At 40.3% G+C, this 22,715-nt stretch overlaps 1 protein-coding gene across 7 annotated transcripts in view; it reads left to right on the forward strand.

The window, feature by feature from the left end:
• MYB (MYB proto-oncogene, transcription factor) overlaps positions 1–20,926 on the forward strand; it is a 46,521-nt gene extending 25,595 nt beyond the window's left edge. For 3 of the 7 annotated variants that reach the window (XM_064291124.1, XM_064291127.1, XM_064291134.1), the window contains exon 16: positions 18,632–20,919. In XM_064291124.1, coding sequence (XP_064147194.1) covers positions 18,632–18,748 — 117 coding nt within the window. In that variant the 3' untranslated portion in view covers positions 18,749–20,919. Of the gene's footprint in view, positions 1–18,631 lie in introns of all 7 variants that reach the window. The other 4 variants (XM_064291143.1, XM_064291116.1, XM_064291112.1 and 1 more) reach the window with 4 other exon arrangements.
• The last annotated feature ends 1,789 nt before the right edge of the window (positions 20,927–22,715 follow it).

A 22,715-nucleotide genomic window follows, 5' to 3' on the forward strand; every position in this document is an offset into this window, starting at 1 on the left:
TTAATATCAAAAGAGATTTTCCTTGTAACTCTGAAGTGGGTGTATGCTGATGAAATACAATAAATTTCATATTGCTTCTGAGCCAAATGTAAATAAGGATGCAAATTTGCTCTCCCAAATTATTTAAAGCAGTTCCCAACAGTAAATAGCCCAGTACCCAGCCACCTGCAGGGCACTCCCTCGATCCCCTGTGCGGCACTGAGGGAAACTTCATAAACCCTGGAGCATACAGAGAACCGGGGCAAGTCCTCAGAGGTGGAAAGTTATATTTGATTCTGTAAGTTAAAGACACTTGGTTAAGATGGTATACTTGGAGAAGCTTGCTCACTCACTTAGAGGGCTTTGCTATCACTGCAGTAGGCCTTCTCCCTTTAAGTTGTGAGAATCTTAAAAATTCCTGTTTTTAATGGTACCTGAAATTGCACCAATTAGAAATCTATTTCTGATACTTGTTGTTAGGTGCGGTTGAGCGGGTTCTGACTTCTAGCGACCCTACAGGACAAAATAGAACTGTCCTGTAGGGTTACCAAGGAACAGCTGGAGAATTTGAACTGCCAGCCTTTTGGTTAGCAGCTATAGCTCTTAACCACTGTGCCATCAGGGCTCCTTGTGATGCTTAGTATAAACAGAAAACTAAACCTGTTGCCATCAAGTTAATTCTGTGCCATAGGGATTCCCAGGGCTATAAATCTTTACAGAAGCAGACTGCCACATCTTTCTCTCATGAAGCAGCTACTAGGTTTGAACCAGCAATATTTTTGTTAGCAGCCGAGTACTTAACCATTGTGCTACCAGAGCTTTTACACTTAGTATTATTTTTAAGTAATACATATAGAGCTGAAAGGGTTGTAGGCATATTTTGTTTATGAATTCAATCAGATTGCTTTCCGAGTGGCCTCTATCTGATTCAACTGCTTTGAAAAAGATAACTGTTGCCCGGAGTGTGAAATAGGGAGTTAGTACTTTGTGGAGAATCTGGGGAGTTGCTGAACCAGTTCGGCCCGAATAGGGCCCACATGCAGAAGACTCAGAGTATCTCAAAGACTGGGAGATGAGGAGGAGACAGCACTCCACCAGGGCATACGAGGGACACACAAAGGCGTGAGCAGGATGTCGGGCAAAAGTCAGCCATTTCAAAATCTTATGGAGAGGTAGTCCTGGATCCAGAAGGGAAACCCTTTGTTTTTCCTTCTATTTTCCTTCCTGAATTACCTGGCCCTTGGTTTCTAGAAGATAGAATTTGACTAAATTTTTTTTACTAGTACTTTGGAAATGTCCCTGGGGGGTGCAAATGGTTTGCACTCAACTACTGACCTAAAGTTGGCAGTTCAAACTCACCTAGCAGCACCATGGAAGAAAGGCCTGACAATCTGCTTTTATAAAGATTACAGCCAAGAAAACCCTATGGAGCATTTGTACTCTGTAACACATGGGATCACCATGAGTCAGAATTGACTCAATAGCAGTGGGCTTGGTTTACGGTTTTATCAGAACCTTGGAGTCCCTAGGTGGTGCAAATAGAAGGTTGGCAGTTCAGATCCACTGAGAGGCTCCTCGGAAGAAAGGCCTGGCAACCTACTTCTGAAAATTCATCTATTGAAAACCCTATGGAGCACGGTTCTACTCTGACACACGTGCGGTCGCCATGAGTTGGATTTGATTTGATGGCAGCTGGTTTGCTTCTTTGGTTTACCAGTACTTTAATTAAGCTAGATTAAATTTTAAGTATATTTTATAAACTAGTTTGGGACCTAACCTGTATTTATAATGTATAGGAAAAGTTCATTTTAAGTTTCTAAGGAAAAACATGTTAATATATTTTGGGACAGTGATCATTGTATAAATTGAAAACCTCTGGTTATTTTTCTAAACTCAAACCCTAATAGCTTTTGGCCTAACCAAATACTGTTTAGCTAAAACCATTTAGAGCTGAACATCTTGCTAATAAAAAATATACATTATATAAAATTTTGCAAGATGTCAGTATTTATGAAAAATAGGCTATCTAATTTTTTTTTTTAAAGTTTATAATGCTGTTGCATTTTTTAAATTATCAGTATGGAACTTTATTAAGTCAATATATTTCTACTTTACTTAATAGAAATACTGATTATCTTTGAAACTCAAAATTAAATAGTAGCTCTGTTTTATTAATCTATATTTTCTAGCATATTTGGCACTTCACCGATTCTGACATTTATATACTGAACTCATTTATACATGGCACATTGTGAAGATATTATTTCTTAATTCCACCAAACTGGATAACTGAAACTTAAAAATTAATTTTAGAATCAGTGGTTTTATCTACACTGTATTGTTTACTAATTTACACAGATCAAACATTTTAATAATATGCTGTAATAGATAACTAATTCATTTAAAGAAATACTCAATAAATGAATGAATGGCACACACCAATTCTCTCCTTCACTTTGTGCCATGGATATCTAGCTTCTGATTGTGTAGAAATGTGTGATTTCTAAAATGTTTCAAACTATTATGATAAATATTGAAAAATGCATTATATTGCCTAGAATCGAATCATATTATGCATATAATCCTGATTCAACAGTATTTATATGTTTTTATGCAGTGTGATAAATTTGTTTAAAACATAATGTTTCGGATATTTCCATTGATAATCCGATTTGACCTAAATTAGGCAGATTTCTCACAATAGTGTTATTGAATACATTATTATTAAATGGTCTGGTTATTCAATTTAAGAGCACTTTATATAATCTATAACTTTATTGATTTGTACCTACAAATATATCAGACATTAAATGGGATTTTTAGGCAAACCATCTAGACATTTTTGTCATAGTACTTTTAATTAAAACAATGAAATATAATTACCCCTAAGTATTTTAAAATTTAGATACTTCTAAAACTTAGAATATTTGCCACTTGTAAGGTGCAGCTGATTGTCTAGCTATCCAATTATCTAAATAAATTTACTTATGTACAAGAACAATTTTAGCAATAAAATAATAAAGTTGTTATATTTGATATTGAAAACAGTAGAGACTGCATAACCCTGTGTTGTTTTACCTTTTCAGTTTTAATCATCCATGGCTTTATTATGGCAATAATGTTTTAGGCAGAGCAGTTATTATTGTTTTTGAGGCCCACAGACCTTTATGATTTGGCTTTTATTGTACATATAAATGCACATGCTTACACATCAATATGTGTAGATTACATTTGATATTTTTATATTAGAAATGCAAGAAGCTATACGTTTATGACATTTTGTTATGATAAATTTCAAACATACGTAGAAGAAAAATACCATGATCTAGATTTCAGTTATGAACATTTTGCCATATCTGTTTCATCTATTTTATGAAGTATTTTTAAAGCAAATTTCAGGTAATATTTCATTCTTACATACTTCTAGCTATATCTCCAAAAATAACATTTTCATATATAACACAATACCTTGTCGCACACTATAATTTGCAATAATTCCTTAATACTCTAATTCCCAAACTATATTCAAATTTTCCCTTTAATCCAAAAAAGAATCTTTTTGTTTATTTATTCTCTCAAGATTGAAACAAGTTCACACATTGTATTTGACTGTTAACAAACAAAAACCCAGTGCCGTCAAGTCGATTCCGACTCATAGCGACCCTATAGGACAGAGTAGAACTGCCCCATAGAGTTTCCAAGGAGCGCCTGGTGGATTCGAACTGCCAACCCTTTGGTTAGCAGCCATAGCACTTAACCACTATGACTGTTAAGTCTCTTATGACTGTTAAGTCTCTTATGACTGTTAAGTCTCTTAAATCTCTTTTAATAGCTGGACCAGTGCTGTTCAATAGAACTTTCTGTAATGATGGAAATGTCCATATGCTTTTGTCCAATATGATGACCACTAGTCATATGTAGGAGGCCTGGTGGCACAGTGGTTAAGAGCTCAGGCTGATAACTAAAAGGTCAGCAGTTCGAATCCACCAGCCGCTCCTTGGGAACTTCACAGAACAGTTCTACTCTGTTCTACAGGGTCTCCATGAGTCAGAATCGACCTGACAGTAGCAGGTTTTTTTTGGTTTTAGTCATATGTAGCTATTGAGCACTTGAAATGTGCCACTAAGGCAGAGAATTTTTCATTTTATTTAATTCATGTTAATTTAAATTTAAATAGTCACACTTCCTACTTTTCTTTCTGGAATCAGCCCTTTCTTCAAGGAGCTATGAGTGCTGTTAGTGGGAAATGGTGTGTAGAGACCAAAATCAGGGTGCTAAGTATGCCCATTATTGCGTGGGTTGTCGTTGAGAAACAATTTGCCCTATCCCCCAATTTATAAACTAGGGTGTTTCAATAGAGGCTTTTATTAGCCATCATGTACAAATAATACTATATTTGGGTTTTATTTATGCTTCATCTTTTTCCAAAAGGAATTTGAGGAGGCAGCTGTATAATCTTATAATTGCTAGGTTTCTTTAAAAACAAAATAATTTTAAATTGTAAAAGCAAATAGGGTACTTTTATAATAAAAATGTTCTAAGGTAGTTTCGATTTTGTGTCTTTCATGTGACTCAGAAGATGTGAGATATTCATATTGCACCATTGTCAGTACTCAGCCTTTTTCCCCACGTTGTATGTGGGTAGAGGTGAAGTATAGGAGCTTATAAAATGATCACAAATGAGCAAATAGCACATTCAGTGTAGAAAATTTGCAGTTTGAGACAGGCAAGGCAGATTCACTGAAGAACGTTACTGGAGTCTGCCATTCAAAAGTTACACTGAGAGAGAGCCATTTGAGTGAATTTGTATCTTTCATTGCCCCTTTCCTCCGTCATCAAAGGATTGGGGAAGGAATTAGGGCCCATACGCAGAGGCAGGCACACACACACAGAGCTTCCTCCTTAGCAAGGAGAAAAGAGGTGCCTGTTTTCCTCAGTATGCTCTCAATGTGCTTTACATTTTGAAATAAATACATTATACTAATAAACATTTCTTAAGGTAGACACCTTTACATCTTTACAGGTAGATCTGAAACTATGCTTAAGTTATAAGCCTTCAGAACTTCTGTATTTTTCTCTTAAATTCTAATTTCCTTTTATTCCTATTTAAAACCCTAGTGTCAATGATGTGTTCATATGCTTTTTACTCACTCACTCTCCTCTTTCTTGTGACCACAGAATGACAGCCTTAAATTTTCATTTCTTCACTCCGCTTGTCGTGGCCTTACTTTTTTTAAAAAAACAGTGACTTTAATTGAAGTAAATGTTTCAGCCATTACTATTTAAACACATTTGCACAGTGTCAAAAACTTTTAAAATATTATTGCTGGAAATTGAAACTCACTTTTTCCCCCTCAGCCTTTTAATTCAGTGTGTTTTGGATCGCTCCTATCTTTATATGAGTTGTTTATGAAACTTTCTGTTAAAAAAAAAATAGGGCAAAATCTTTTCACATGATAGGTTTTGCAGAGGTGTGTAATAAACCAACATGAGGGCGACAGGAACCTGGATTCTAGTCTAGGCTTCACCATTTTCTAATTGCATGACAGTAAACTAACCTCTTTGGAATAAAATGCTCTCATCTGTAAATTGGGGACCATACATAGTATATGCTCCATTCATCACACAGGGTGAGAATCAAATGGATATAATATTACCTTCCAAATGGCAGCACGCTAGCACATGTTTGTTGTTGTTAGTCGCCATTACCCAGTCTTGCGCCACCTTTATGATCATTGGTATGTTTGAGTCCACCCTTGTGGCTTCTGTGTCAATACATCACAAGCATGACATCCTTTTCTAGCAGTTGGACTTTCCTGATGATGAGTCCAAAGTAAGTGAGCTAAAGTATTACCATCCTCACTTCTAAAAATTTGTTCTTTTTTTTTTTTTTTTTTGGCAGTCCACAGTATATTCAATGTTCTTCACCAACACAACAATTAAAATGCATCAGTTCTTCTCTCTTCCTTTTTCATTGTTCAGCTTTCACATGCATATGAGGTGATTGAAAAGACCATGGCCTAGGTCAGGCACACCTTAGTCATCAAAGTGGCATCTTTGCTTTTCAAAACTTTAAAGAGGTCTTTTGTAGCAGACTTGCCCAGTGCGATATGTCATTTGGTTTCTTGAGTGCTGCTTCCCAGGATGTTGATTATTGATCCAAGTAGAATGAAATCATTGAAAACTTTATTTCTTCTTCGTTTATCATGATGTTGTTTGTTGGTCCAGTTGTGAGGATTTTCATTTTCTTCAGTCAGGTATAATTGGTGAAATTACTAGGTAGAGCTGTACACAGTTCCTGTCCTTAGAAACACAGGCATGGAGGCCTCCCCAGTGGCCAGGTCGTCTTGCACTGTGGTGTATTTTTTCCTCTAGCGCGGTCTCTCTCTCATTCCCTGTTCCACCCTTGCAGAACTATGTCAGTGGGTCACCAAAAGAGTTGGCTGATTCAACTGATTCCTTGAAATAAAGATAGTCATATCTCTTTTGTGCTATGGAGATGAAACAACTGATTTACTGGTTTTCTCTATTTTTTTTTTTTTGCTGCCTGTGTTGGCATGTAAACAGGCATGGAAACAATCTACATGGGGCATAGATCTTTCCGGGCATTTCTTAGTGTAGTGTATCATTGTTCACCCCCTCCCCTGTATGTCTCTGTACTCATTTGGTTCTCCCTTTTGGTCATTTTTTTCCACTTACCCTGGCAAAAATTCACGTAGTTATCAGTAGTGACCTGCTTTCGATAGACATTATGACTTGAGCAAGTTTGCTGTGTACAGCTTTTGGGCAGAATTCAGAAAGGCTAAATAAATGGGGAAGGTATATAGAGCTAAGGTCAGAGTGCCCTGCCCCAGACATTACAAGGTGTGGATTTTGTTGTTGATGACACTTAGAGAAAATAAATATTCAGAGATTGAATCTTCCTCAGGCATACAAAGATAGAATTGCTTTAGAGCAACTTGGTGCTTGTGTTAATTTTAATAGTCTGGAACTAACGTATGACTAAGGAAAAGGCTGGACACCCTGACGGCACAGTGGTTAAGAGCTACGGCTGCTAACCAACAGCCGTAGGTTGGAATCTACAAGGTGCTCCTTGGGAACTGTATGGGGCAGTTCTACTTTGTCCTACAGAGTGTCTATGAGTCGGAATTGACTTGATGGCAATGGGTTTAACAGGAAGGGAAGAGCTACTCTTCCAAAGGATTGTGATACCCTAGACTATGTGATAGAAACAGTTGGGAAGTATAAACATGCAAGATAAAGACACCCCTAGAGACATCCGGGACAAACTTCAAATTTGGGAGAGGTTCATCTCCATTAGCAATTGTTAACTTAGGCTTGGGTGGAGCAGGAGGCACATTTAGAACCTGATGGAACAACTTCCGGTCACTCTGTGTACCTTTAATCCCTAGATTGTAAGGTTCTTTTCAAAGAAAAATCAGCAGCCCTGAAATTGGAGCAATTCATTGGTTTGTGCAGGCATAGGGAAACATTTACATGCGAGAAAGCTTTGATAGCCGTTGACCTTACCTCAGCAAAATTTCATCTCAAGATTCACCCCTGACCTTCAGGATACAATTAGAGGTTTCTGCATTCCCTCTTATAACTGACACACTTTTAAAAGATATCCCTTTGGAAGGAAACTCTGACTTTTAGAATTTTAGTCCAGAGTAGATCTTTTCTTCACAGGGGTTAAATTGAAGAATAAGATAATCCTTGTTTCTTACTCTTTTGGACACTGTTCATACTTGCTTCTTATTTAAAAAGAGAAACAATGTAATACCATCTCAAGAGTTGTTTTAATTTTATAAAATCTTTTTTTCTTAATGAATTTAAAAATTTTTCTGTTAGGTCTGCAGATTGTGAAACACATAGCCCGCCCATGCTTTTGATCTCAGCAGCTATTGTGTGAAGTTGCAATATCAATATAATAATAATAGTGGTAGTTGTTCAGTATGATGAAAAAAGCTATTCATATCCTAAATGGAAACGCAAAGAAAATCTAATTCTGACAGAAAACCACCTGTGGACATGGTCTTGTCTCGTTTTATTTCTTCTGTTTTCGACAAAGGATCCAAGTATTTATTTAAAGTGCTTCAACAGGATATCCCAGCTAAAATTTTGACAGACTGTTTACACTTCACTTATGCCCAGAGGCAATTAAAGGCACATTACAGGATAAGCAAGATGACTTGGCTGGCACGAGGAGGATGTGCAGGCAGGATTATTAATGTTGGAATGAATTAGGGCAGAGTGACATGTCTGGAATAGCACCATGGGTTAGTAACTTAACAAGAATTCATATGCAGAAATACATAATTCTTATCAATTCTCTTGTATAAATGAAACTAAAATTTATAAAGAGGAAATAAAGAGGATGCACAAAGATATCTATGACAGCATTAAAAAGTACTCTTCCAGGACAAAGACATTTAATCCTCCTTTGTCAATACTATTCCTTCTGCTTGAAAAGTTGGCCTAGGGCCCCAGGGCTCCAAGGTAAGGAGAGAGAATGAAATAGCGAAAGAGAGGCAGCTGCCATTTCAGCTGTTGGACCTGAGCCTTTCTTTTTTTACCTGCGTGCTCGACCTCATGCTCTTCTCTTACTGTCACGCCAAGGCTATGGGTCTGCTCTGATCAATTTTTTTCATTCATTGTTGGCATCTTGTAAGAACTGCTTGCTTTGTGTTCTAGTATCACAGAAGGGGGGCTGCCCACTCATGCTTGTCTTCTTGTTCCCACACATGGTGGCTCCCCCACACAGTGCTCTCCACATAGTGTCTATTCCACACAATGGTTCCCCAAAACAGTGGCTCCCCCCATAATATCTCCTCCCCACAGTGTCTCCCCCACACAGTGACTCCCTCACACAGTGCTCTCCACACAGTGCTCTTCACACAGTGCTCTCCACACAGTGCTCTTCACACAGTGCTCTCCATACAGTGGCTCCCCACACAGTGCTCTCCATACAGTGGCTCCCCACACAGTGCTCTCCATACAGTGGCTCCCCCACACAGTGCTCTCCATAGTGGCTCATCAACACACTGCTCTTCACACAGTGTCTCCCCCACACAGTGCTCTCCACACAGTGCTCTCCACACAGTGCTCTCCACACAGTGCTCCCCCACAGAGTGCTCTTCACACAGTGCTCTCCATAGTGTCTCCCCGACACAGTATTCCCCCACACAGTGCTCTCTACACAGTGCTGTTCACACAGTGCTACCCCTACATGGTGCTCTCCACAGTGTCTCCCCCACACAGTGGCTCCCCCACACAGTGCTCCCCCCCACAGTGTCTCCCCTACATAGTACTCTCCACACATGTCTCCCCCACACAATGCTGTCAACACAGTACTCTTCACACAGTGCTCTTCATACAGTGCTCTTCATACAGTGCTCTCCATACAGTGGCTCCCCCACACTGCTCTTCACACAGTGCTCTCCACAGTGCTCCCCCACACAGTGTCTCCCCCACATAGTACTCTTCACACATGTCTTGCCCACACAGTGCTCTCAACACAGTACTCTTCACACAGTGCTCGCCACACAGTGCTCTCCACACAGTGCTCTCCACACAGTGATCTCCACACAGTGCTCTCCACTCAGTACTCTCCACACAGTGCTCTCCACACAGTGCTCTTCACACAGTGATTCCCCCACACAGTACTCTCCATACAGTGCTCTCCACACAGTGGCTCCCCTACACAGTCTCTCCCCCACACAGTGGCTACTCAAGCTTGGTGTTTGTCTATGCTAGGAGGTTTAGGGAGCTTTACCAAGTGTTCCAGTTGTCCTGCTGTCCATACACCCTGAGCTGCAGGGCTTATATACCCCTGAAATAATGTTCTTTCTAGAAATCAGATATTTCAGTCAATTTTATTTGTTTCTTGGTAAATTTCTGTTATTTTGACCTGGCAGAAGCTGATTCATCTTGTTATAAATATCTGGCCCTGAAGGAAGACCCAAACATGCATAAAGTAATGAGCCATGTGGAAGAGCTAGTAAAACAGTCAGTTTTCAAGTGGAAAATACATTAAGCCAATAATTCTTAGTATTAGAATCTCCTGAACAGACTTTGGCAATTTTGAATCGACTTAAGTATTATATTACGAAAGATCAGAACTTGACTTTTACACAGGAGGCATAGTAAATGCAAGCATAAGATTATTTTAACATAGTATTTTAAGATATTTAATTATACTTTTATAAAATCAATTCCATATTAATTAGGAGCTCAGGAAAAGAGAACATTTTTTGTAACCCGAGGAAAAAAATTGACCTTTCCTTCCTAGCGCCTCACTTTTCTCTTCATTCTCACTTCCCTTCCTCCTGTCCCTCCAGTTGTTTGTATGTATTCTTTCAAGATATGTATTTTGGGTTTTTGCATGTCTCTTTATGTAAACTTTAAGGTTACCTATAAGATCCGTGCACTCTGCTCTATGTAGCTCTAATCGTTGCTTTTAAGCATTGCACAGTACTTTGTGGTAGACAGCCACTGTATTTAACTATTCAGTCCCAAATGGTAGTTATATATGACATTGCTACAGTGACCATAAATATAAGCACAATAATTGAAAAGAGAAGATTAAATTTTATTTTTTTATTGATTTCTTGTGTCAATGTAGTGTTTGAGTGCTTTAAGGGAAGATTATAGCAACAGCATGTCAGCAATGAATTAAACTAAAATATGCCATTTGCATGAACAGATAACACACTACAGAAATGTATAATCTGTATTAATCCACATGCTTGAATCTAGAGAAATATTCATTCCGAACCATTTCAAGGAATGCTATTCGGGAAAACATTAAATGTGACTTAGTGGCAGAAGTCAGTCCAAAGTGTCTGACATCTTTGTCCTTTTTGTGATACCCAAAACCAAAAAGAACCAAACCTGTCGTAGTCCAGTTGATTCTGACTCATAGCGACCCTATAGGACAGAGTAGAACTGCCCCATAGAGTTTTCAAGGAGCACCTGGCGGATTCAAACTGCCGACCCTTTGGTTAGCAGCCATAGCACCTAACCACTAGGCCACCGGCGTTTCCATAGGACAGAGTAGAACTGCTCAATAGGGTTTCCAAGGAGCACCAAGTAGATTCAAACCGCTGACCTTTTGGTTAGCAGCTGTAGCTCTTAACCACTACACCACCAGGGTTTCCTTGTGGTAACCAGTTCCTGGAAAACATTAGAACAATCCATCTTGCTGTGTGGTATTTCCAGTTACGAGTTGAGCCTCTGAGCTTCAGCAGTACCATTCACACTGGCGATGAGGTGGCTCCGCAGGTTAGGCAGAAGCCAAGGAGTTCTGCTTATGTCTTATGAAAGTTGAAAAGTTAGAAGCATGGAACTGCAAACCTTATGTCACTGAACCTTTATTTATTCCAGCCACTTGGAGAGGAAACCCCACCACCCTACAAATACCACATTCATTCTATCATTAAAAAAAAAAAACAAAACAAAACCTGTTGCTGTGGAGTTGATGCTGACTCATGGCAACCCCATGTGTTATGTGTTAAATTATGTCACCCAGAAATATGTGTTCAAATCCTAACCCCAACACATGTGAATGGGATCCCATTTGGGAATAGGGTTTTCTTTGTTATGTTAATGAGGCCATATTGGTACAGGGTGTGTCTTAAACCAGTCTCTTTTGAGATACAGAAGAAACAGATTAGGCACAGAAGAAAGGAAACGCAGATGAAGGAAGATAGATGCCGGACCACACGAAGACCCCCGAGGAGCTGAGTACCAGAAAAGGCAAAGAGGCACGACCCTGCCCCAGAACGGACAGAGAGAAAGCCTTTCGCTAGAGCCAGTGCCCTGAATTCACACTTCCAGCCTCCTGAGAAGATAAATTTCTGTTAATTAAAGCCACCTACTTGTGGTATTTCTGTTATAGCAGCACTGAGAAACTAAGACACCAATTTGTCAGAGTAGAACTGCACTCCATAGGGTTTTCAAAAAACAAACTTTTTTTTTTTAATCTTACAGAAGAGCCCTGGTGGTGCAGTGGTTAAGAACTCAGCTGCTAATCAAAAGTTTGGCAGTTTGAATCCACCAGCCGCATCTTGGAAACCCTGTGGGGCAGTTCTATTCTATTCTAGTCGTATAGGGTCACCATGAGTCAGGATCGACCTGATGGCAACAGGTTTGTTTTTTTGTTTTGCTTTACTTTGTTTTAATCTTGTAGAAGTAGATCACCAGGCCTTTCTTCCACAGCACTTCTGCGTGATTTTGAACCTTCAAACTTTCAGTTAGCTGAGTGCAAACCGTTTGCACCACCACCATACCACTTTGCTTCTTTGTATATTCTAAGGCCCCAGTGACCTGACCTCATAATTTTCCACCAAGTTACTTGCATTATTCCTGATAAGAACACTAATGGAAATACCATATATACTCATTACGGGTGCAGACTCTGATATCACACTGCCGGGGGTTCCCTGGTGACACAGTGGTTAAGAGCTCAGGCTGCTAACCAAAATGTCAGCAGTTCAGATCCACAAGGCACTCCCTGGAAACCCTATGGGGCAGTTCTACTCCGTCCTATAGGGTTGCCATGAGTCAATCAACTCAATGGCAACAGGTTTGTTTTTTTTGCAGGCAGTTCAAATTCTTGCTCCGTCATCTCTTAGCTGGGTGACCTTGAATATATTGCATAAATTCTCTCCTACTTTCAATTTTTCTAATCTGTAAAATAGGTGTAATTAATTGTACCTATGCCAGATGTGTTTTATGTGAGAATTAAATGAGATGATACATGTAAAACACTTAGAGCGTGGGTGGCACAGAGTAAAACCAAAAATCTCTTACTGTCAAGTTGATTCTGACTCATGGCGACCCCATGTGTGTCAGAGTGGAACTGTGCTTCATAGGGTTTTCAATGGCTGATTTTTCAGAAGTCAATCACCAAGCCTTTCTTCCGAGGTGCCTCCGAGTGGGCTTGAATCTCCAACCTTTCGGTTAGCCGCTGAGCAGATTACCTGCTTGCACCACCCAGGGACTCTGGAACGTAGTAAGTGCTTATGATGGATTGAATTGTGTCCCCTAAATATATGTGTTGTAAATCCTAACCTCTGTGCCAGTGGTTATAATCCCATTTAAATGGGTTGTGCTTTGTTATATTAATGAGACAGAATTAGTTTAGAGTGTGTCTTAATCTTTTTGAAAAGTAAAAAGAGATTAAACAAGCAAGTGGGAGAAACAGAGATGGGAGAAGAGAGATGCCAAGGTACAAGCAGATTGTCCAGAAGCAGAAGCTCAGAAGAGACAAGGACCTTCCTGCAAAGCCTTCTCCTAGAACTGGTAACCTGAATTCAGACTTCTAACCTCCTAAACTGTGAGAAAATAAATTTCTGTGTGTTAAAGTCATCCACTTGTGGTATTTCTATTATAACAGCACTAGATAACTAAGACAGAATTTGATACCAGAAGAGTGGGGTGCTGCTGTTACAGATAACCTAAATGTGGAAGCAGTTTTGGAATTGGGTAATGGGTAGAGGCTGGAAGAGTTTTAAGGTGCCTAATAGTAAAGCCTAGATGGCCTTGAAGAGACTGTTGATAGAATTATGGCTATCAAAGGCAGTTCTGGTGAGGGCTCAGAAGGAAGTAAGGAGAGCTATAGAGAAGGTATCATCTTAGAGAATACAGAACACTTAATTGTGCTCATGTGGAACCTTTGTATAGCTCAAGAGGCAATTGTTCTAACAGAACAAGGGAATACTGCGTAGTTAAGAGTCAGGTGTGCAACAGGATTATATCCTTTCACCATATTTATTCAATTTATATGCTGAGCAAAAAATCTGAGAAGCTGGATTATATGAAGGAGAACAGGGCATCAGGATTGGAAGAAGACTCATTAACAACCTGCGTTATGCAGATGACACAACCTTGCTTGCAGAAAGTGAAGAGGACTTGAAGCACTTAATGATGAATATCAAAGGTTACAGCCTTCAGTATGGATTAAACCTCAACATAAAGAAAACAAAAATTCTAGGAACTGGACCAATAAGCAACATAAGATAAATGGAGAAAAGATTGAAGTTGTCAAGGATTTCATTTACTTGGATCCACAATCAACACCCCTGGAAGCAGCAGTCGGGAAATCAAACGACACATTGCATTGGGCAAATCTGCTGCAAAACACCTCTTTAAAGTGTTCAAAAGCAAAGATGTCACTTTGAGGACTAAGGCACACCTGACCCAAGCCATGGTGTTTTCAATTACCTCGTATACATGTGAAAGCTGGACAACGAATAAGGAAAACCAAAGAAGAATTGATGTCTTTTAGTTGTGGTATTGACGAAGAATGTTGAATATACACATGGACTGCCAAAAGAATGAGCAAATCTGTCTTGGAAAAAGTACAGCCAGAATGCTCCTTAGAGGCAACAATGATGAGGCTTCCTCTCATCTGCTGTGGATATGTTATCAAAAGGGACCAGTCCCTGGAGAAGGACATCATATTTGGTAAAATGGAGAGTCCGTGAAAAAGAGGAAGACCCTCAACAAGATGGATTGGCACAGTGGCTGGAGCAATGGGCTTAACCATAGAGATGATCATGGGGATGGTACAGGACCAGGCAGTGTGTTGTTCTGTTGTACATGGGGTCACTATGAGGTGGAACTGACTCAGTGGCACCTAACAATGACAGTACGGTGCCAGCAATTTCTAGAGTGTTGCTAGAAATGTGGATGTTAAATGTGCTTCTGGTGAGGCTTTAAAAGAAAATGATGAATATGCGATTGAACAGTGGAGGAAGGGTGATGCTTTTTATGCAGTGGCAAAGAACTTATCTGAATTATGCTCGGATGTTTGTGGAAGATAGAACTTGTAAGTGATGAACTTAGATATCTGGCTGAGGAGATTTCTAAGCAAGATCTTAAAGGGGCTTTGTGGTTTCTCCTTGCCACTTATTAGTAAAATGAGAGAGGAAAGAGATGGACTTAAAAATGAAGAGTGCAAAACGGAAACAAAACTTAATGATTTGGAAAATTCTGTTGTACAAACTAAGGACGTGTTCTAGAATGTTCACCAAGGACCTGACTACACAATCTTTTGTTAAAGAGATTTAGCTTGCGACTGATGGCTCTAACAAGCTACCACAGCAGAAAACCCATCAGCTTAGACTGAAGGGGAAAGAGAAAGAACACTGTCTATCTCTTGGATATCTATAGGCAGGAAATAGGCCAAAGGAGCTACATCTATTGTCCTTCAAGAAAAGAAAACGACCATCCCTGGAGCAGCTGGGAGATCAGCAGAACTGTTGGAAGGAGCATTGGAAGCAGGGCGCCATCCGTTTCAAAGGGTAGAGTCACGCCTTCTAGGTTTAAGAGTCAGATCTTCACCAATTTAGTTTGGAGTGTGGGGCTGCCGTTCAGGAGTGCCAGGGGGATGAGTCGCTTCCCAAGCTGAAAGGGTGAAGCCGCCATGCCCAAGGGGCAGAAGAACAGGGCCTACTGGGGCTGGGGGGGAGGGGTTGGCACTCAGATGGACTAGGAGAATGGGGCTGCCCAAAACCAAGGGACACAGTTACCATCCTCCCAGTGGGCCTGTAAGGTGGAGGGGTCGAGGGGCCTCCACCCAGAATCCAGATGGCTTGGTCAACACTCAGAGTCTGGAAGACAGAGCCATTCCCCAGATGGTTTCAGAGAACAGAGGATTATTTTCAAGACTTGAGAGCTAATGTAATGTATTCTGCTGGGTTTTGGACTTGCTTGGCGCCCTTTTTCCCTTTTTTCCATCCAGTTTCTCCCATTTGTAATGGAACGTCTACCTTGTGCCTCTTTTACTATTGCACTTTGGAAACAGGTAGCTTGTAATCTAGATTTCACTGGTTCACAGATGAAGAGGAATTTTGCCCCAGGATGGAATATGCCTAAAGCCTCGCCCATATTTGATTTAGATGATTCAGAAGATGCGATTTTGAACTTAGAGTTGATTTATGACTTTTGGAATGATGTGATGGGGAGAATGTTTTTCATGTAGTAAGGACATGAATTTGGGGGGTGAATGGTGGAATGTTATGTATTGAATTGTGTCCCCCCAAAATATGTATTGTAAATCCTAACTTTATACATTTGGGAATGGGTTGTCTTTATATTAATGAGACAGGATTAGTGTAGGGTATGTCTTAAATCAATCTCTTGTGCAATATAAAAAGAGATTAAACAATCAAGCGAGAGAAGCAGAGATGGGAAAAGAGAGCTGCCAGGCCACATGAAGATCGCCCAGGAGCAGAAGCTCAGAAGAGATAAGAACCAACACGGAGAAAGCCTTCCCCTAGAGCCAGCACCCTGAATTTGGGGTGCTGTGAGAAAATAAATAAAATGTAAAACTGAGAAAATAAGTACCACAAGCCAGCCACTTGTAGTATTTCTATTATAGCAGCGCTAGGTAACTAAGACAATGCTCGTTAAGTTTTATTTGTCATTTAATCCACCATATGCCTACTCCATCCCACAGTAATATATAAATTGCAGCTTCCTGGCTTTTTTGTGCTATTTCTTCCACCTGGGTCACACTCCTTTTCTACCTATCTAAATCAAAAGTGTTAAAAACCAAAGATATCACTTTGAGGACTAAGGCGCACCTTACCCAAGTCCTGGTATTTTCAATTGCCTCATATGCATACGAAAGCTAGACATTGAATAAGGGAGACCGAAGAAGAACTGACGCCTTTGAATTATGGTGTTGATGAAGAATATTGAATATACTACCAGAAGAACGAAAAAATCTGTCTTGGAAGAAGTACAGCCTGAATGCTCCTTAGAAGCAAGGGTGGCAAGACTTTTTCTCGTGTATTTTGGACATGTTATTAGGAGGAATCAGTCCCTGGAGAAGGACATCATGCTTGGTAAAGCAGAGAGTCAATGAAAAAGGGGAAGACCTCAATGAGATGGATAGATACAGCAGCTGCTGCAGTGGGCTCAAGCATAGCAATAATTGTGAGGATGATGCAGGATGGACAGTGTTTCGTTCTGTTGTACATAGGGTCCCTATGACTCGGAACTGACTTGACAGGACCTAACAAGAGACTTTTCACATGCTGTCTGTTATTACTTTACCTGTTTCTCACATGTGTTCATTTTGTTTCCTAAAGGACAAGCTCTGGAAAGCAGAGGCCTTTCTTTTCTTAGTCTTCTTTTGTCCTATGGGGAAAAAATTCCCCTTAGATGTCAGTACCAAGAATAGTTGTGCTTTTTCTAAACCACTGGTTTGGTTTTGAGCCTATGGACACCAATATTATATCTGATTGTATTTCTGTTTCCTTCTTTCCATTGGCTGCTACGGAGCTCAGAATCAAGCTTGTGGTTTACTTCTAGCTAGTACACTATTAGTACACTATTCTTTAGGTCTCACCCCATCTTTATATTATTTATTTTTCCACATTTATTTCTCTGTGACCCCAGTTTCTGCACTTTTTATATCCTGCTTTCTTATATTCATTTTTTAAGCATCTTAAATCCTTTTGGAAACAAAAGGGGAATAAATAGTACATATTTTAGTGTGAGGCAGCATGGAGGCATGACAAGAGCCGGGGCTATGCAGAAGGTAGACCTGGGTTAAAGCCACTGTGCCACTGACCTGCAGAGTAGCCTTAAGCAAATTACCCCCGCTCTCCCAAATCTCCATTTCCCAGCCTGACCAAAGAGAGAAGGAACCTACCTCACAGGGTTGCTGTGCTGTGTAAATGAACTGATGTGAGTTGAAGTGCTGAACAGTATACCTGGCATCCTCCAGCGTGCCTTTAGAAGTTAAGCCATTAAGGAGCATTGAGTTTCTCTTTAGGGAGATGAGAATCATTTTGGAAGTGGATGGTGGTGATGATCGCCCAATATGGTGGAAGTAATGCCACTGAATGGTATACTTGAAAATGGTTAACATGTCAAATGTTTTGTTACATAAATATTACCACAATTAAAAAATGTTTAAGTTAAGCTATACTGACAAGCAGATGTTTCTAAATTAATGGATGGGAAAATTTATACTACAGTTAGTAGGTATTGCTCAATTCCAGCACCTACGGAAGCTTCTTCCCTCAGGCACTTAACCAATTTGCTTAATGAGTAAATATGCCTGCAGCTCACTTTAGACTTCTGAAAATTACCTTCATTCCTGTCTCTAGTGCCATAAAATCACTGAATAAAAGGCATTAAAGCGTGAAGACGTGCTTGTATCTTTCAATTCTGCGTGGAGTGGGTTTTCCCTCTCAAAAATAAACAATTTCTGGTAAATAATAAGTCCCAGGGTGGCACAAAGAGTTAAACACTCAACTACTAACTGAAAGGTTGGCAGTTCAAGCTCACCCACAGGTGACCTGGAAGAAGGGACCTGGCAGTCGGATTCCGGAAGGTCACAGCCTTGAAAGCCCTATGGAACATAGTTGTACCCTGTACACTTGGGGTTGCCATCAGTTGAAATCAACTTGATTCAGTTTGGTTTTTGATAAATAATATCATTCGAGAATGCTGAATTCCCAGGTGTCAGGAAGTCAGGGCTGTATCTGACAAAGGCTTCCTGGTGTCAACCACTTGCTAGCTGGCTGTAAAAATTTCATATACTGGCTCTGCTGGGATCAGGAGTCCATTTGCAAACTATAATATGTGCTTCCTGGTCTGACCTTGCTGTCACCCTCTTTTTCTCCATTAGCCTTGTAGCAGTGCCTGGGAATCTGCATCCTGTGGAAAGACAGAGGATCAGATGACGGCTTCCAGTCAGGCTCGGAAATATGTGAATGCATTCTCGGCCCGGACTCTGGTCATGTGAGATGTTTCCAGACAAGCATTATGGTTTTCAGAACACTTCAAGTTGACTTGGGATCTATCATTCCTCTACATGAAACTTTTCATGAATGGGAGAAGAGCCTATTTTTGTTGTGGTACAACAGTTGAGAGCAGCACAAAGTGCATTTAGTTGACCGAAATCTTATTGGATTTCATCCAACTAAAAGAATTTTTTAAAAAATAAATAACAGTCTTACCTAAATTATTAGGTAATGAATTGTCATCAATTGTTAATATCTTAATGCAAAATTTTTTTAAACATAAAGTGATTTATCTGTATTTTAGAGGATCCAACAAACCAGTATTTTCTCCTGTGATGACTTCTTTGAATTTTTACATTAAGAAAAGGTACTCCAATATTTCACTTTCCTCAATCACTAAACACAATATATTGATTAAAAAAAAAAAAAAATCAGCATAAGCATTACTCTAGATGTTGACTTAATACCATGGGATAATTAACCAAGATTGTAAATGCTCATTTATGGTTAATAGCATTGGGGGTACATTTACTGTACTAAACCATTTTATGAGTTTTTGTTAGCTTGCTTTAAAAATTATTACTGTATGAAATAGTTTTATAAAAAAAATTATATTTTTATTCAGTAATTTAATTTTGTAAATGCCAAATGAAAAATGTGTTTTGCTGCTATGGTCTTAGCCTGTAGACATTGCTGCTAGTTTCAGAGGGGCAGTAGAGCTTTGGATGGAAAGAAAAGAAACTTGGTGTTAGGTAATTGACTATGCACTAGTATTTCAAACTTTTTTTATTTTTTATATATATATATACATACATATATATATACATTTTTTCCTTTTGTAATACATTGGAAAACTTATTTGGGAGATTTTGCATTTGTTGTTGTTGTTTGTTATTGTTGGTTTTTAAGAGCAATGCATTGCACTTCTTTTTTGGGAGATCTATGTTGTTGATGTCCTGTGTTTTGTTTTGAGTTCAGCCTGACTGCTCTTTAATTCAGGGTTGTGTGTTTTATCGCATCCATGGTTTCTAAGTGTATGGTGTCAGAACTGCTGCACGGAGCCTGAGTTTGCAGCTGGGAGACAGAAGACTGGGGTTGATACCCAGTTGCTGCCTTAAGAACATTTGGTGCAAGATGGCCGGCACTAAACTTTTGATATGAGAGTGTACTTACTGCCTTGTAGAGAAATAAAGCTGTGCCCTTATTTTACTTACTTTTGACTTCTCTCTTATTTGTGATCATGGACAATAATCAGACTTAAAAGAAAATGAAGGCAACACGGTACAATTAATAAATTGCCCAGATTCTGAACTCAATGTGATAAAGCCAAGAATCATACTTTGGAGAAAGAGGAGCAGACAAACCAATTTAAAAAGTACACAAAATAATCATGTGCAGAATACCAACTGTAAGGGATCTTCCAGACTGTATCAGCCAGGGTTCCAGCAGCATTCCAACTGGGATGATGTGAGGGGAGTTCATTTACAAAGAGACTGGTACCATAGATGTGGGCAGGGTGTAGTGGAACCACAGGCATAGTGCAGGCACGTGGATATAGGCCTCATGCTACTACCACCTAGAGGGGGAGAGTTGTGGAAAGCAGGAACCCTTGAGTGGAATTGGGACTTCTGGCAAAGTCATTGATGTCCAAGGTGACCTTACAGGGAAGGAGCTAGAGGTAATGCCCTAACTTTGCTTCCCGTATAGCTCCCATCTCTGCCTGGGCACCTCATTGACAGAACCAACCAGTTACCAGTTGCCAGAGGGCAAATAAGTGCCCTGATGTAAGCCAGATGGTCAGCCTCCTAAGGCAGAGAGCTGGAGGATGCGTTCTGGAGGAACAAGGACGTGGAGTCCCAGCCCAGCTACCACTCAGTCCAACTCCCCCATTTTACAGCTGAATCTCCACTGGCTTCCCTCTCTTAGCTCAGTGTTTATTTCCCTGTGCTACAATCTCTTTAACACAAATACCTTATCATTTCCTTTAGTCAATCTGTTTCAACTGAGACTTTAAATTCTCGTATGTATGATGTTAAACACTTGGTATTAGTAGAGCAAAGGATTTGTTACACCTAATTACTAGCCTTTAATATAGCTTAGCATTCTTTGATCATCTTTCTGATAGATCATAACACTTCATCCTAGTGTTAGGAAGTTTTTTATATTCAACACTCTTTTGAGTATTTTTCCAGGTGCTGACTCTACCACTTACTAGCAGTATGAACTTGGAGAAGTCACTAACATCTCTGAGCCAGGCTTGTTTGCTCTATCTGTGAAAGGAGTTCATTCCCACAGTGAACTTTTGTTAGTGATGCACTATACAATATTTGTTATTATGTGCCCTCTGCATAGTTAAATGGTGCCTGCCACACAGTGTGTCAAATGCTTATCTGGCTGGTAATGTGCACTACTGATTGCAGACTTCAACGTGGGGTCACATTAAAGAGTGAACTCAACGTTATACAGAACAAACAAGTTTCTAACAACTGTGTTACCCAATAACTCAAGACTAACACAAGTGTGTTACCCAATAACTCAAGACTGAACACCTGGGCTTGTTAAAAGATTATGATGACTGGCCAACATGGCACACAGACAGAAGCACCACGCTGTCCCTCCACAGCAAAGACAAGTAAAGTAAAACAGACAAGCATCATTCCTGGAACCTGAAGTGTTAAATGATGAGATAAAGAACTCAGCCAAGCACTGAATGGAATAAGAAACTTACAGAGGACAGAGAGCAACGAGAGATACCTGCGGAGGGCTTCATCAGCTAACACAGCACAGATCTGCCATCTTGGACTCCTGTCCGGGATCAGCAGACAGGAAACATGGGAAAGCAGCTTCACAGAATTTCCAGCAGGAGACAGCACCCAGTAACCAGCGATACACGCTTTCCCACCAACCATTCTCTTCCTGCTGATCTACCTACTAGCTTCCTGGCTGGCCACAGTGGCTCAGCCAGCCCGGAAATGCAGTGTCCGTGCCACTTGGATTCACCTCACCCACATGGGAGATCCGCAGACAAGGAATACAGAAAAACAGCTTCACAAAGTTCCCAGCAGGAGACAGAGCATCCAGTAATGAGCAATATACAATTTCCTAACCACCTCTCTTCTTCCCCACCCCTTTGGCCTCCTCTGCGTCCCGCCAGCTGCAGTCTCTTGCTGGGAGGCAACTGCTTTGGCCTCAGGCTGCTTGGCTGGGCCCCTGAGCTGGTGTTGGTTCTTTCCATCTCTTTTGGTTTCCTCTGTGCTTCCTACCACCTCCCCCTCCTTTCTCTGGAACACCTGGCTCCATGTGCCATCTTTCCTTCTTCTTGAAAGGCTGCGAAGCCATGCTCCACTGGGGAACTGCTCCCCCGGCCTGGGACACCATGCTGATTGGATCCCTGGGGATTTTTTTTTCCTCTTGTTTTCTTTGTTCTGTTTTGTTTTGTTTGTTTGTTTTCGTTTTCGCAGCTTGGGAGCCCCTTCTAGGTGGGCTGTACTGCACAGCTTAGGAGCCACTCCCCCAATCTGCACAGCCATGTAGGTGGGATCCCTGGGGGCATTTTTTTTCTTCTTTTTTTTTTCCTTTCCTCTCTTTTCTTCCCTTTCTGTCTTCATTTCTCAGTTCTCATCTCTCTACACTTCTTTTCCTGTCCCTGAATGCTTGGTGCTGTGTGACATCTATACCCCTCTATCCAGGCTATGCTGCACAGCCTGAGAGCCACCTCCCCAGTCTTAGCAGCCCCAACTGTGGGACTCCTGGGTTTTTCTTTTCCACGTTTTTTATCTATTTTCTTCTTTCCTTTTTCTTTTTTTCCTCCTTGCTTTTCTCCATTTCTCAGTTTCTCATCTATCCACTCCAACAGCAAGCTCCCTTAGCACTCTTTCTTTCTTTGCTTGTTTGTTTTTGACTCCTGTTTCTCTCTCCACTCTCTCCTCTTTCCCATACCCCTATTAGCTCCACGCATCACGACCTCTC

Source organism: Loxodonta africana, chromosome 1 (genome assembly GCF_030014295.1).
Source record: "Loxodonta africana isolate mLoxAfr1 chromosome 1, mLoxAfr1.hap2, whole genome shotgun sequence".
In the NCBI taxonomy this organism is placed as follows: domain Eukaryota; kingdom Metazoa; phylum Chordata; class Mammalia; order Proboscidea; family Elephantidae; genus Loxodonta; species Loxodonta africana.